At 41.5% G+C, this 16,673-nt stretch overlaps 1 protein-coding gene and 1 pseudogene across 1 annotated transcript in view; one reads left to right on the top strand and one right to left on the bottom strand.

Annotated features, from left to right (window-relative positions):
• Positions 1-16,673, bottom strand: part of LOC112064823 (acyl-coenzyme A synthetase ACSM1, mitochondrial-like) — a 162,455-nt pseudogene that overhangs the window by 86,561 nt on the left and 59,221 nt on the right.
• Positions 1-16,673, top strand: part of LOC112064828 (acyl-coenzyme A synthetase ACSM1, mitochondrial) — a 43,431-nt gene that overhangs the window by 25,741 nt on the left and 1,017 nt on the right. Inside the window, exons 7-9 of the mRNA XM_028499301.2 lie at positions 5,556-5,679; positions 7,883-7,963; positions 8,507-8,608. Of these exons, the coding sequence (XP_028355102.1) occupies positions 5,556-5,679; positions 7,883-7,963; positions 8,507-8,608 (307 nt within the window). The remainder of the gene's footprint in view (positions 1-5,555; positions 5,680-7,882; positions 7,964-8,506; positions 8,609-16,673) is intronic.

The following is a 16,673-nucleotide window of genomic DNA, read 5'->3' as shown; positions in this document are numbered from 1 at the left end:
CACTGGCAATACTATTTCAATGTTTTTTAAAATATAAAGTAATCCATCATATTTTCCCCACTTTTTAAAATGAAGAAATGTCAGTCCACCTATCCAAGTCACCCATAAACTTTGTTTGGTGCCTGATACTGGGAGTTGCAGACCCCAGTTTTCTGACTCCAAGCCTCATATTTCTTCTTTTGCTTCCCCAGAGGATGGAAAAACAGGAAACATGACTTCTGTCTTTGTATTGAATCCCATTACAGGTCAGAATCCCCAGTTCACACCTGTATTAAGTCAAAGACCCTGGACCCAATGGCCGTCTTCTTCACCAGTGGGACCACAGGCTTCCCCAAGATGGCAAAGCACAGCCATGGACTTGCTTTGCGATCTGTCTTCCCTTCATGGTAGGAGAGAGGGCACCAGCTTCGAAGCTGGGCCACACGTCTGGGCTGAAGTGCGCATGTGTATGTGTATGTGCCGGGAAAGGAACTCCTGGTGGAATTGACCCCATGCTCTTTATCCTTTCTGCTCTCTTCAGTTCAGACCCCTAAGGGTGTGAGAAGTATAGACTCCGTATGAGTGTTTGCTGACAGAGGCATCTGAATGACAAAGGAGGCACATTTGGGTCCTGCCTGAGCACCTCCACAGGAGGCACGGAGGAGATGTGGGTGGGAACAGCAGGCATTCTGCAAACCACACAAACGACAAGCCCCTGTGTCCCTGTCAGTAGCTCCAGGGTTTGGTGGGGAAAGATAAAATGCTCCAGCAATGTGACCTTACGTGACAGGTCCTCTCCTCTCCTTGATTGTGGACAAATTCGGCATAGAGTTTCCCAGTCGTGAACTGTTAGGGAAAAATAATACCTGGAACTAAGCCACACCAGGCCACTGCCCTAACCTGGAACAAACATAGAGGCTGAAGCTGGGTTAACCATTTAATCAATTTTAAACCAAACTCTTCTCCCTTCTCCCCATCCCCCAACTAGTAATAGTCAAACCAGACCACATTCTATATACTTTGTACCTTATTAACCAGACCAGGGGGGCAGAGAAGGCTTTTTGTAGATAGTTGGTATCTGTGCTAATGATAACAACTGAGTAGCAAAATCCTGGAGGAATGGGGGTGGAGAAAAGGGAAGGATCGTATAGTAGTCAGAATAGTGTCTGAGGCCAACTGTATTTTGGAGTTAGCAGGAAATTACTGCAGCTGAAGACGTCTGATGTCCTCTGGTGCCTGTCAGACACAGGCTGGATTCTGGCTGTCCTGGAGTCCCTGCTTGAACCATGGACAGCGGGGTCTACAGTCTTTGTCCATCATCTGCCCCAGTTTGACCCCAAGGTCATTGTACAGGTAAGAAGACGAACCTTTCGATATCAACATACTCCCAGAAGAAACTCATTTCCGGCTCAAAAGCTGGACCCAACTGAGAAAATACTTTATTTAGCAAAGAAGTCTCTTAGCATAATATAACCCTGGCTCTGGGTTTCTCAAAGTGTGAAGCACTGAATGAATCATTGTATCAGAATTACATCAAGAGGTAACTTTGAAGAAAACACATATTCCAAAGCTTTCCCTAGACCTATGGATCAGACTTTGTGGACCTGGGAACCAGAGTATACATTTTGAGAAATGAAAGCAAACAGAGCAAGCTCAGGTCTCCTGGATCCTGGATCCTGGCTCTACCAGGGCCAGGTAGCTGGTGTGTGAATGTTGTATTTGTGTGGCTACTCAATTTAATGACGTATTTAGAAACAAAGGCATTGGACTATGACAGGTCTAGTTTCGTATCCCATGATTGACATTTATTAGTGGTTTCCTTACCACTCTGAGCTTCAGTTTCCTTATCTGTAAAATGAGAGTCTTAGTGGTTACTATCTCCACAAAATTGTTGGGAATATTAATGAGATGACATAGGAAAGGTATGTAAAGTGCTTAGCCCTGAAACTAGCACAGAGAGAACACTCAGTAAGTGGTAGCAGTTGCTGTTATGCATGCACCATGATAATAACTGAGGTCACCTGCGTGAACTCCGTCAACGTATTTCTCTTCACTTAAAAATTGTCGTTGTGTCTCCACTTACTCCCCTGCTTTCTATCTCAGAGGCAGACCTGCCCCTTCACCTCTCAACATCCAGCTCCCTCCCGACAACTGCTGCCGATCCTGTTCTTTTCCCTGCCCTTCTGTTTGGAGCCCCTCTCTATTAATCTTTAACTCATTAAACCTTTTCTCCTGTACTTTCAATCTCTCACTTTTCATTGACTCTACTCCCTCAGTCCATAAACATATTCAAAGTTTCTCATCCTAAGAACACCTTCCCTTCACCCTGGTACACCTTGGACCAGCCCCGTCTCTCCTCCCTTAAGGTCAAGTTGCTCCACAGAACATTCTCCACTTGCTACAGCTACCGCCTGTTCCCCCGGCTTAGTCCTGAACTCTGTAGTCATCCAAGGCTCTGCCCTCAACTTTCCCTCCCCTCTAAGCAGCTTCCTTTACTTCCATTTCTCCAGCAGGTACATCCACTCAGGTGGCTCTCAAAACTGTCCAGTCTTCTCTCTCCAGGCTAGTTCCCCCCTGTTTTTCTGCTGGCTGGTTAAGTTCATCTCATCATCCCTCCAGCACCTGAAACTGTACCTCCCACTTCTCATTCCCTGCCCCTGTGTCAATATCTGCCTCTCCACCATTGTTTTCTGCCTGCATCCTGCCAGTCTCTGAGGCATAGAACTGCACAAACCACAATGAATCCACCTCTCTCATTCCCCCAGCAGGTCTAATTCTCCTTCCCCTACAAGGGTTGTCCCCAAAGTCTCAGTGTATTTTAAGCTAGAATTATTTCAAAGAATTGAGTCTACAAATTTACCCCAAATCCTGCATTTGAAAGTTCAATTGTTTAATTGACTTTACAATTATTACTTTCGTTAATTTTTAAAAATAAACTTTTTAAATTACTTGGTTTCAGTCTCTCCTATTGAAGATGGGAGATAGTGACTAAAATGAAACATGTTAAATTAAAAATTTACTATTCAAATTCAGAAAACAAAACTTTCCCTTCATTCCCTCCCTACCCATCCCCTCAACTTAGACTTTCTTGTGTTGCTCCAATAGTACCTGACACATGTACGGAGTTCATGCTCAATTTAGGTATACTGAAAGAATTAACAGATGAATAAATGGGCTCTCCTAGAGGAGAGGTCAGAGTTAAAATGCTAATAACAAATCTATGTTTTAAATCTTAATTGTAAAAATAAAATTTTTTCTCTCCTAACTCTCTAGACTTTATTCAAATACCCTATTACCCAATGCTTTGCTGCTCCCTCTGTATTTCGAATGATTCTGCAGCAGAATTCCACCAGGTATGGTAGAAGTGGCTGTGGTTGGTAACAGGAATCTTCGTGAAGGATTTTAAGTAATCTGATGCACTGTGGTCTGACTGATTTTAGTTATGGTCTTTGAGGATACTGTGTGGTGGGGGGCGGTAAATGTTGGTGGTGATATTTAGCAGCTAGTCTAATTGGTTCTTTAAACAGGATTCAGAGAACCAAATGAAACACTCATAGTGCCTTGCATTATTGTGGGTTTTTACTTTTATAAACATTTTGTTGTGAAATGAACATACAGAAAATTATATAATATATACATTTACAGATTAATGAATTGTCGAAAATAAAACACTTATGCAACCGCTCACCCAAGGCACAAAAATAAAACATGGCCAGTGGCCCCAGAGACCTTCTTATGCCTCTCCATCTCCACTAAAGGAATCCACTGCCTTGGCTTTTATGGTGTTCATCTCCTTATTTTCCCTCATAGTTTACATAGGAAATATCTCTAGACAAATTTCTTTACTTGCTTTTGAACTTCATGTAATCGTACATTATTCCGTAATATCTGTCTTCTTTTTTCAACATTATGTTTCTAAGAAGTGTCCGTGTTGTTAAATAATGCTGGAGTTAATTTTCATTGCTGTATAACATGACATTTTATGAAAGTAGCATATTTTTAATTAGTTTATTATTGGGCATTTGGGTAGTTTTCACTTGGCGGCTATTGATGATTAATGCATTGAATTTTTGAACATGTACATAAACACGTAAACACACATTGCTGTAGATTTTCTCTGGGAGAGGAATTGCTAGGTCACACTGACATTGCACCCTACTACCTTATTTTCCAAAGTATTGAACCAAGGTATGCTCCTGCTAGCAGGGTAAGAGAATTCCCATTGTTCCACATCTCTGGCAATATTTGTTTTTGTCCAAGTTTTAATTTTTGCCAATGTGATGGGTATGTAGTATCACACTGTAATTTTATTTTTGCATTTCCCCATGTTTGTGGATTAATTTTTAACTCACCTGAAATCTGCTCTTTGAACCTTATGGTTGTTTATGTATCTTTTAGTGACTCTGAAATTGAAATAGCTACTTCAAAATCAGAGCTAACATGTTTTAGACATATAAGACTTAAAATATCAGGGAGTTCAATTTATGAAGATAACTGAAATACAGCTTGATTTTATTCATGTACCCTCAATCTGACAGAATTATGTTTCCAACTGTATTTCAAAGCTCATATTACAGCTACTTGTTGCAACGTTCTTGAGATGGTGAACAAACCCCATAAAAATTCAACCAGGGCATGAATATTGACTCTATTGGAGACTCTGCCCATTTTATGTACTTTGGATAAAGCTCAAGAGGAATGAGGAACATACCCTCAATGAAGCCAGCCCTCCTGTACGTCACCACAGGCTCTGTATATACGAGGAGAGAGTGACAAGGGATTCTGCCACCTCCCTCATCCCTACGAGCTGGCTCAGCTCAGCCCCGTGCAAGGTGGTACTAAGGCCCCAATCACTTCTACCCATTTCCTTCAGGGAATCCATCATTATTTTGTGATGGTTTTTGTATTATTTATGGAAATCTTCATGGGGAAAATAGATGAGAGGATTTACGTCGCACAGCGTACCTAGCAAACTACTGCAGATGTTCACAGAGGACTTTTCTGTTCTCTCCCAAATTCCTGCTCTCAGGGCTGTTACCTGGGATCCTTCTCTTCACTCACATGAACCCCGGTCTTCCTTGATGTCCCGAGCAATTCACTTCCAACCCCTAATTTGCGTTCTCCAGCCAGAAACACAAAAGGCCTTCAGTTCACATAAGCCCACTCTTCCCAGAAGGCGGTAGAGTTCTGTTACCATCCCAGCATATCCTTGGGGTCTTATCCCTCAGCCCTTATGGTTTATAAAAATATCCCTCTTAGCCACACAGAATGCTTAGAATGTGTTCCAAGCACACTTTTCTCCCTCTTGTTACATCAACATCCATATTCAATCCTGATCTCCCTGATTTAACCCATGAGCCTCACCACCACCACCACCTACCCCTGCCAGATGAGTTAACAGGCACCAACAGGAAGTGACACTTCCACTTGGACTTGACCACCAGTAAAATGCCCAGAAGGCAAGGAGCAGAAGGATGAGTGATCCAGATGACAATGCTCTGAGCTCTCCCTGAGGCTAGGCCAAGCGCCCAAGCCCAATCTGCGGAGGCTCTGTTGACACTTTGCCTTCCCCTCAGTCTCAGGTTCCCCACCCTGGAGCACTGCTGTACTGGTGGGGAGGCCCTGCTGCCCGAGGAGCAAGAGCTGTGGAGAAGACAGACAGGCATTCTGCTCTACCAGGCCTACGGACAGTCAGAAACGGTAGGCGAATGGTCCCTCTGGGCCAGTCACGATGTGCTCGTCCACTGAGCCCAGCAGATGAGCTGAATCCTGCTATGAGTGTGTGCAGAGGCCCCGCTGTGCACACAGCATTGCTCAAAGCCAATGGGAGGCTCCAGAGCTCTAGGCTAATTTGTCCCAAATAAATTTGCAGAAAAGACAGTTGCAGCTCATCAACTTGTCAAAAAACCAACGTGCTGAAAACTATTGGACAAAAACTTAGAAAGGGGTCTAAGGACATGGTGCCACTGTACCTGTGATAATTAGTTTAAGGGAGCCCAGGAGGCGCACTGGCATAGAAGGCACTCTCCAGAAACATGGAAGCCACCACTGCAAGTCCTGTCCACTTCACCGTCCCTTCCTAGGCAGCAACCACAGGAGCAGACAGGAGCCAGCCCCAGAAGTTCACTAGTTCATTTCTGGGTGTTTATGAGGAGAGCACACAGCTTTGATTGTGAGACACTAGCAGGAGGAGAGATCTTCTGTATACACGCCACACACACACACACGCACGCACGCACGCACGCACGCACGCACGCACGCATACACACAGTGTGATCCCAAAGAGGATCACTGACCGGTCAGGTGGGCAGGGCATTGAAAGAATAATGCATGTCTTGAATCTCAAGGACTTTATCCATGATAGTGTGGGCAGGTATCTCACTTCTAACACATTTTCAGTGCATTTCCGATGCTGGACAGAGCCACTTTCCCCTACTTCCCTATCATCCCTTTAGCTGACAGAGAGATGACTGTCATCTCAGGGCCTGTAGCAAAATAGCTGTTTTAGACCCAACTGACATACTTTTCTGACATTATTTTGCAAAAATAAATAAATAAATAAATAATCAGTTACTGGGTCTGATTCCGGGATTGAGAAATGTTAAGACTCTAGGACTGTCCTTGCTGGTTCAGTTTGCATTCAGAGAGGGAGGGTGAGGTTAGAACTACACGCTACACCCATGACACTAGTGCCTTTGCATCAACTATTCATAACAACAGAATACTCCCTGATACCTGGATGGTGCTTTATTTCTTCAAACATTTTCACACCTATCCACTCATCTCTGCAACATTTTCCACATGCCTAGAGTGTGAGCAGTGACACTGCAGAGGGGAAAGTACTTCCTCTCTCAGGAGCTCAGACCCCAGTTCAGATCTCAGCCTTGCCAGTTATAGGCTTCGAGACTGTAGGCATATCACTGAATCTTGCAGAGTCTAGCTTCGCCATCTCCAAAATGGAAATACAATGCCAATCTTGCCAGGTTATGATAAGGTAAATGAAAGAAAGTATACAAAACTCTGGGCACATTGTCCAACCCCTATTGCAGTTATGGTTGTCACTGTTGTTTTAAGGTAGGTATTGTGTTTAGATGCTGGAGGTGCAGCGATGGATGGGACGGTCCTTATTCTCTGAATGCTCATTATCTACTGAAGGAAACAGACAAGCAACAATAGAAGTGCGGGGAAAAATACCACAGAAAGACAATCTCCCAACTTCATTTTATTAGGGCCTGAGTGATAGCTGGTGGTAGTTTATTGAATACTTGGTGTGTGCCTGGCACACACAAGCACTCGATAAGCGATAATGTTATAATTACCCCCCTTTGACAGAGGAGGAGATCAAGGGGCATTACTTGGTACATAGCTAGTGAGTGGTGGAGTCAATATTCAAACCTTGGTCTCTCTGTGTATAAAGCACTTAACTTTAGGAAGAATGATAATTTAGAGAACCATAAAGAAGGAATAAGGTTCATCAGGAAGACACAGGGGGTAGGGGAACAACGTGAACAATCTGAATAATCACAGCACAGCTTTGAGAAGCAGTTGAGGCAGCTACAAGTAAACGGTTGTTAAATATACTCATGGCCCTCCCCAGCAAATGGACACATGTCTGGCATACAGTGGGCACTCTACACCCTACGTTACATGCCCACAGCCCTGGGCTCACTCCTCTGCTTCTTCTTGGCCTCTCCCACTGGACTCTGTAGCCCCAGCACTGGGCTGAGGCCCAGCCCCTGCCAGGTGCAGTGAATGTCTGCTGACTAGAGTGGGGTCGATGTCTTCTAGCTTCGCCACGAGGGCTCTTTGCACAGCATCAAATGACATCTGTGAGCAAGGATGCTGTGTTTTTGTGATCAGCCTGGACGCTCAGCCAACCCCAGTTCTCTTCTTTTGTGAACAGGGAATAAGTTGTGGCACCCTCCGGGGGATGAAGATCAAGCCGGGTTCCATGGGGAAGGCCATCCCACCCTACGACATTCAGGTCTGGTGGTAAAGACATTGGCAGAGAGCAGTTAGTGCTCGGCTAGGGTTGGACCATCGTGTGACACGAGGTGACAGAACCAGTCATGCCTCCCGGTTGCCCTTCCTCTTCTCCGCCTACATTTCCTCCAGTTTCCTGGGGAGGTTTCAGTTGGGACCTGCAATGTCCTGGGCATGAGTGCAGCCTGCCAGGACAGCCAGAGGCCTCACGCACCGAGCCTGGGAAAGAGTACTTGCAGTAGCACAGGCGGCTCTCTCCACTGCTGGTGGCTTTAGTTATTACTGATCCGTGTTTTCTAGCTTGAAGACACATTTGTGATGTCTATATATGCATGAAACACATAGACCCATGGCTTGGGTTTCACCATTTGCTGATTTCAAAGACTTTTGACAATTTTATTCTATTTTCTGACAGGGCTCCTCTACCACAACCTCCTCCCCCAGTTACCTCCACTGTGTCACATGAATGAGCCAGGCAGTGTTTGGGTGGGGCAGAAGTGCTGGGGATCCCCGCTGGGTGGGATTCACAGGTCTCTTGCTCCAGATCATTGATGACAAGGGCAACATCCTGCCGCCCAACACTGAAGGAAACATTGGCATCAGGATCAAGCCCACCAGGCCCACAGGCATCTTCATGTACTACGAGGTAAGGACACGCCATCTGCCCCCATACAGGCCCAAGAATCCTTGCAGGGAGCTGTGTAGCTGATAAGGGACTGGACTGAACTCTGCATCCTGAGACTTCTTCCTTCTTCCTTTATTCACTCCAAGTCAATGAAACCTGTTCTAATTAATCTCAAAGCTCATAGTGTGTTCCCATGTCCCTTTCTGTCATAACCCATCTGGCACTTATGGGGTGACTGATGAGGTAGAAAACAGCCTGGCTTCAAAACCACCAGACTTGGGGTCCAGTGATCTCTTGTGGTTAAGAATGCTGGCTTTACTGGGTTCACATCATACCACCGCACTTACCAACAGGGTGCAAACAAATCTATTAATCTCGCTGAGCCTCCAGGGGTGCTATCATCGCCACTTTAAAGAGGAAGAAACTGCAGATTGGAACCTTTACATGTCTTTCCCGTGTCAAATAAATGGCAGGTCTAGGCTTCAAAGTGGTGTGTTTTGGACCCCAAACTCTAAATGAGAAATCCAGGAACTACAGAAACCTACAATAGAGTATAAGGAAACCTGCTGTAACTCTTCATCAGACAAACCCTAGCTAGCAGTGGCCACTAAGAGGAAATCCTCAGCTTCCAAGATGGACCGTAGAAGGGTAGACAGACCCTGAAATTGATCTCAGACTCCATCTCCTTTCTACAGAGTCCCAGCCGCTGGTGTCACTGTTGTGCTCACACTATGGCCTTGGGTGGGTGGGTGGGGTCCTGTCCCTCTGTGGTACTATTGTCCAGAAGAAATCATGCAAGCCTTAGCCTTAATTCTCAGTAGCACAGTTTAAAGGTTGGATAAAAGGGAAAATAAACACAGAGTAGTAACAGGTGTATAGATCAGCAGTTCTTAATACTGCCTGCACGTTAGAATCATTTGAGTGATTCTTGTTTTTAAATACTTGGATCCAACCACAGAGATTCTGGTTAAATTGAACTGGGGTTGTCCAAAGCCATGACTTAAAAAAAACATAGCATATTTTATTTTGCAAAGATGTCTTCACATATGGCCACACTGATTTCCTTCATTTCACGTGTTCTCATGGCAATGAGACATGTCACTCTTCCATTGTGATTTGTTGGCTTATATTCTGTTATTTTATTTTCTTTTTATTGAGGCATATATATATATATATGATATAAAATTTACCCTTTTCACCATTCCTGAGCATACAGTTCAGTAGCACTGAGTAAAATTTACAGTATTGCACAACCATCACTACTATGCATCTGCAGAAAATTTTCACCATCACCAGAAGAAATTCTGTTCCCATTAAACAATAGCTGCCTAGTCCCCATCTCCCCAGCATTTGGTAACCTCTAATGGTACTTTTTGTCTTTAAGAACTTGCCTATTTTACTTACCTCATATAAGTGGAATCATACAACATTTGCCCTTTTGTGTCTGGCTTATTTCACTTAGCACAATGTTTTCAAGGTTCATTCGTGTTTTAGCAAACTGTCATCTTTTTGAGACTGAATAATATTACATTGTATGTATATACCAAATTTTAATGGACATTTGGGTTGTTTCCACCTTTTGGCATTTGTGAATAATGCTGCTATGAACACTGATTGTGCAAGTAACTGTTTGGGTCCCTGCTTTCCCTTCTTTTGGTTATATACCCAGAAATGGAATTGCTAGATTATATGGTAATTCTGTTTAACTTTTTGAGGAATTGCCATACATGTTTTCCACATGCACAAGGGTTTTCATTTCCTCATATCCTTACACACACTTGCTATTTTCAGTTTATTTTTAATAATGGCCATTCTAATGGGTTTGAAGTGGTAACTCATTGCAGTTTTGATTGACATTTCTCTAATGACTAGCATCTTTTCATGTTCTTATTGGCCATTTGTATATCTTTGGAGAATTGTCTATTCAAGTTCTTTGCCCATTTTTAATTGGGTTGTTCATTTTTCTGTTGTTGTTGTTTCTAAGTTGTAAGAGTTCTTTATGTAGGTTGGATATTAATACCTTATCAGATATGCAAATTATATGCTTTGCAAATATTTTCTCGCATTCAGTGGGTTGTCTTTTCACTTTCTTGATAGTATCCTATGACATACAAAGTTTTTAAATTTGGTGAAGAACATTTTATCTATTCAATACTTTTTCTTTTATTTCCTGTGCTTTTGATGTCATATTCAATAAATCATTGTGAAATCCAAGGCAAGATTTTCCTCTGTGTTTTTTTCCAAGAGTTTCATAAGCTCAGCTCTTACATTTAAGTTTTGATCCATTTTGAATTAATTTTTGTGTATGATATAAGGTAACTTCATTCTTTTGCATGTGGTCATTCAAGGTTCCGAGCACCATTTGTTAAAATGACTGTCTTTCCCACTGAATGGTTTTGGCACCCTACCTAAAATCAATTGACAGTATATGTGAGGGTTACTTTTTGGGTTCTCTATGCTATTCCACTGGTCTGTATGTCTCTTTTTATGAACGTATCACATTGTTTTGATTGCTATAGCTTTGAAGTAAGTTTCTGAAATCAGGAGTGTAAGTCCTCCAACTTTTTGCTCCTTTCTAAAAGTTGTGTTTGCATTTTGGGATCCCTTGAGATTTTATGTGAATTTTAGGATGGGGTTTTCTATGTCTGCAAAAAATACCATTGACATTTTGATAGGGATTGCATTGAATCTGTAGATAATGTTGGTCAGCATTGTCACCTTAATATTGTCTCAAATCAATGAATATGGGATGCTTTTCCATTTATTTATGTCTTCTTTCTCTTTTTCAGCAGTGAATTTTAATCTTCAGTGTACAAGTCTTTCACCTTCTATACTAAATTTATCCTTAGTATTGTATTCTTATTGATGTTTTCTTAATTTCCTTTTTGGATTGTTAATTGTTAAAGTATAGAACTGCACCTTAAGTTTTGTGCACTGATTTTCTTTCCCATAAGTTTGCTGAATTCATTAGCTCTAACAATTTGTGTCTGTGTGAGAAAGTTTTTTAGGGTTTTGTACATGTAAGATCATGGTATCTGTGAACAGATCTAGTTTTAATTCTGTTTCATTTTGGTGCCTCATTTCTTTTTCTTGCCTAATTGATCTGGGTAAACTTCCAATACTTTGTTGAGTAGAAATGGTGAGATCAGGCTCTCCTGTCTTGTTCCTGATCTTTAGAGAAAATCTTTCAGTCTTACCAGTGAGAATGATGTTAGGTATGCTTTTTTTTTTTTTAATATATGGCCTTTGTCATGTTGAGGATGTTTCCTTTTATTCCTAGTTTATTAAATAAACTCAGTGTTTTTATCATGAAAGGGTACTGAATTTTGTTAAATGCTTTCTCTGCATCAGTTGAATAGTTATGTTGTCCCCCAGCCACCACTGTCATTCTATTAGCATGGTTCATTACATTGATTGATTTTCATATGTTGAACCAGGAATAAATCCCACTTGGACATGGTATATAATCCTTTTAATATGTTGCTGAATTCTGTTTGCTAGCATTTTGCTGAGAATTTTGCCCCAATTATTCATAAGGGTCTGTAGTTTTCTTTTCTTGTAGTATCTTTGTCTAGATTTGGTGTCAGAGTAATGCTGACCTCATAGATTGAGTTAAGGAGTAGTCCCTCCCCTTCAATTTTTTGGAAGAGCTTGAGAATAATTGGCATTAATTCTTCTTTAAATGTTCAGGAGTTTTCACCAATGAAGCCATCAGGTCTGGAGCTTTTTTTTCAGGGTGGGGAGGGATGAGAGTGTTGATTACTGATTCAATCTCCTTACTAGTTATAGGTGTATTCAGATTTTTTATTTCTTCATGATTCGTTTTTGGTAGATTATGTGTTTCTAGAAATTTGCCTCTTTCATCTAGATTATCCTGTCTTTTGGTGTATAATTGTCCATAGTGTTCTCTTATAAAGTTTTCTTTTTTTGGAATGTAAAATTGCTAGTAATATCTCCTCTTGCATTTCCGATTTTAATAATTTGAATCATCTCTTTTTTTCTTAATATAGCTAAACATTTGTCAATTTTTGGTCTTATCAAAGAACCAACTTTTGGCTTTATTTGTTCTATTGTTTTCCTATTCTGTATTTTATTATTCTTAGATCCGAACTTATTTCCTTCTTTTGCTAGCTTTGGATTTAGTTTGCTCTCCTCTTTCTTGTTACTTAAGATGTTAAGTTATTGACGTGAGATTTTTTTTTTTTCCTAATGTAGGTGTTTAAAATTCCTTCTCAGCACTGCTTTTGTTACAATCGCAAGCTTTGGTATGTTGTAGTTTGGTTGTTATTTATCTCAATGTAATTTCTAATTTCCCCTGTGATTTCATTTTTGACTTATTGATTGTTTAAGACTGTATTGTTTAATTTTCTACATATTTGTGAATTTCTCACTTTTCTTTTTGTTGTTAATTTTTAATTTCATTCTATGTGATCAGATAAGATACCTTGTATGATTTCAGTCTTCTAAAATGTAGTAATCTCTGTTTTGTGGCGTATTATGTGGCCCATCCTGTAGAATGTTCCATGTACATTTGAGAAAAATGTGTGTTCTGTTGTTCTTAGGCAGGGTATTTTATATATTGGTCAGATCCAATTGGTGTGTAGTGTTAGTCAAATCCTCCACTTCATTATTGACCTTCTTTCTGGTTGTTCTATCCATTATTGAAAGTAATATATTGAACTCTCCAAGTGTTATTGTAGAACTGTCTATTTCTCCCTTCAATTCCATCAATGTTTATTTTATATAATTTTTTTTTCTTTTTTTTTTTTGTGTACACGGGCCTCTCACTGTTGTGGCCTCTCCCATTGCGAAGCACAGGCTCTGGACGCGCAGGCTCAGCAGCCATTGCTCACGGGCCTAGCCGCTCCGCGGCATGTGGGATCTTCCCAGACCGGGGCATGAATCCATGTCCCCTGCATCAGCAGGTGGACTCTCAACCACTGCGCCACCAGGGAAGCTCTATTTTATATAATTTGGAGTTTTGATTTCTTCCTTTAATTCTGACAGTGTTTGCATCATATATTTTGGCACTATGCTGTTAGGTGCATATACGTTTCTGAATGTATATAGTCTCAGTGAATTAATCTTTTTTTCAGTATATAATGTCCTTTTTTGGGCACTTGTACCAGTTTTCAACTTCAAGTTTATTTTATCTGATATTATTAGATAGCCACCCTAGCTCTCTTTTGGCTCCTATTTGTAGGGAGTGTCTTTTTCCATCTTTTCAACCTACTTGTGTTTTTGAATCTGAAATGAGTTTCTTATAGACAGTGTAGAGTAGGATCATGTTTTACCATCTATTCTGCAAATCTCTGCCTTTGGATTGGAGAGTTTCATCCATTTACATTTAAAGTAATTATTGATAAGGAAAAACTTACATATGCCATTTTGCCATTCATCTTCTGTATGTCTTAATGCTTTTTTGTCCCTCATTTCCTCCACCACTGCCTTCTTTTGTGTGTAGTTGATATTTTGTAGTGACACATTTTGCTTCTCTTCTAATTTCCTTTGGTTTATATTCCTTAGATATTTTCTTCATGGTTACTACGGGGATTAAATATAACATCCTAAAATTATAACAATCTAATTTGTATTGATACCAAATTAACTTCAATTACATACAAAAGCTGTACTTCTAAGCAGTATGGTGGTGTGAGACAATCCCTTTGTCTCTCTCCTTTAATCTACAGCTAGTAAAACATCCATAAGTCAACACCGGTTCCTCTGCTCAACACACCAGGACACAAGAGAGATGTACACATCTGTAATCTGAAGGTGGGTGGGTTGGAACACATAGAGGAGGCAGAACCAGTGCCCATGATACAGGCCTCCTGGCTATCATGGCTGAGCCACAGCCCCAGAGAATCCAGTAGTAGCAGTGAAGGTGACACGCATGACCCTGGCTTCCAGCTGCAGCAGTGCCGATGGCCACAGAGAACGGGTCAGCAGTAGAAGTGAGCCCCATGACCCCAGTTCCTTCAGCCACAGGAGCACATGAAACTCCAGACCCCTGCTTGTGGTGATGGTGCCCATGAACTTGACAACCCCTGACCCCAGCTTCTACCCCTCCCTCCAGCTTCCCCCACTGGGGTAGCAGTGGCTGCAACCTAGGCAACCCCAGACACAGCAGAAGCTTCTGCCATACCAGTGCTTCTGGTGGTGATGCCAGCAACAGAAGTGACACCAACAACAGCAAGGCACCAGTGACCCCAGGGGCACAAGAAGCAATTATGAGGGCATGGGGCCACACCTTCGACAGAGACAATGGAAGATGGAAAGTGCAGATTTTCAAATACCACAAGAGGCAGTCTGGAAAGATGAACCAAAAACTTGTGCTATAACCATAACTATAATACACAAAAAACATTTTCTTAAATTCTAGCTAACTTCTATTTTCACTAAAAGAAATGATGTAATATCTCTAAATGGAAAGTTACCTTTCAAACTGTATAAAAATAAAAAATTAAAGGCAAAAAAAGCTCTGAAATGGAATCTTATCTTACTCTTGGTAGTTCCAGAGCTTTTAAAAATATGTCCGAGAATCTCAATACAATCAGACCAATTGAACGGGACTCTAAAAAGGATGCAGTTTAATGTTTAAAGATTTTTCTTCTGAAACCTCTTAAAATTATCCCATGTTCCAGAAGAAGGAAAGTCCCAGCACAGTGCTTAGTGGTCACACGCATAGGCTGTAAATTCAAATGCCAACCCTCCCACTGCCCCGCTGAGTGACTTTGGGTGAGTTATTGCGCCTCCTTGAACATCAGTTTCCTCTTCTGTAAAATGGGCTAAAAAATGCCAGCCTCATACAAATCTGTAAGGTTCACAGCAGCTTTATGCATAACAGTTAAAAATGAAACTACCCAGACGCCCTTCAGTGGGTGAATGGTTAAACTGTGTCTCATCTGTAACGTGAGATACTGTTCAGCAATAAATATGATCACACTATTGATGAACACAACAATGTGGATGGATTCCCAGAGAATGATACTGAGCTTAAAGAAAGAGCCAGTCCCAAAGGTTATATACTATATAATTCCATTTATGTAACATCATTAAAATGACAAAATTATCAAAATGGAGAATAGGTTAGTCATTGCCAAGGGGTTAGGTATGGGAAGGGAGGAGGAAGAAGGGAGAGGAGAGAGGTGGATGTGGATATAAAAGCAACGTGAGAGATCCTGGTGATGATGGGACTGTTCTGTACCTTGAATCTGGTGGACAATACATGGACCTACACATGTGATAAAATGGCATAGAACTAGGTACACTCACACACACACACGAGTACAAGTAAGAAACTGGGGAAACCTGAGTAAGATTGGTGGATGGTATCCATGTCAATATCCTGGTTATGATATTGAGCATTATTTCTGCAAGATGTTACCACTGGGAGAAATTAGGTGAAGGGTACATGAGATCTCTCTGTATTATTTCTTATAACTGCATGCAAATATACAATTATCTTAAAAGTTTAATGAAGAATACCAGCTTCATAGGCTTTCTGTGAGGCTCAAATGAGGTAATATTTTGGGAAGAAAATTCATTCAGCAAACATTTATTGACACCTCCAATCTGTCCAGCCACTGTGTAAATGCAGAGCTTATAACAGTGAAGAAAAGACAGTTATGATCTAGCGGAAATTTTATTTTACCGCAGTGGCACACAAAAGTGAGTTGTTATTTTAAAAAATTATTCTGGGGTCTTCCCTGCTAGCCCAGTGTTTGAGAGTCCGCCTGCCAATGCAGGGGACACGGGTTCGATCCCTGGTCCGGGAAGATCCCACATGCCGTGGAGCTGCTAAACCTGTGTCCAACAACTACTGAGCCTGCACTCTAGAGCCCGTGAGCCACGACTACTGAGCCCACGTGCCGCAACTACTGAAGCTTGCACACCTAGAGCCCGGGCTCCGCAACAAAGAAGCCGCCGCAATGAGAAGCCCGTGAAACGCAACGAAAAGTAGCCCCCGCTCGCCGCAACTAGAGAAAGCCCGCGTGCACCAACGAAGAACCAACGCAGCCAAAAATAAATGAAATAAATAAAGGAAATAAATAAATGAAATAAATTTTAAAAAATTGTTCTTAAA

The sequence above is a fragment of the Physeter macrocephalus genome, chromosome 14 (genome assembly GCF_002837175.3).
Source record: "Physeter macrocephalus isolate SW-GA chromosome 14, ASM283717v5, whole genome shotgun sequence".
Taxonomy (NCBI): Eukaryota; Metazoa; Chordata; class Mammalia; order Artiodactyla; family Physeteridae; genus Physeter; species Physeter macrocephalus.
Note: the sequence above shows the minus strand (reverse complement) of the source record. Positions and strands in the feature narration are given on the sequence as shown.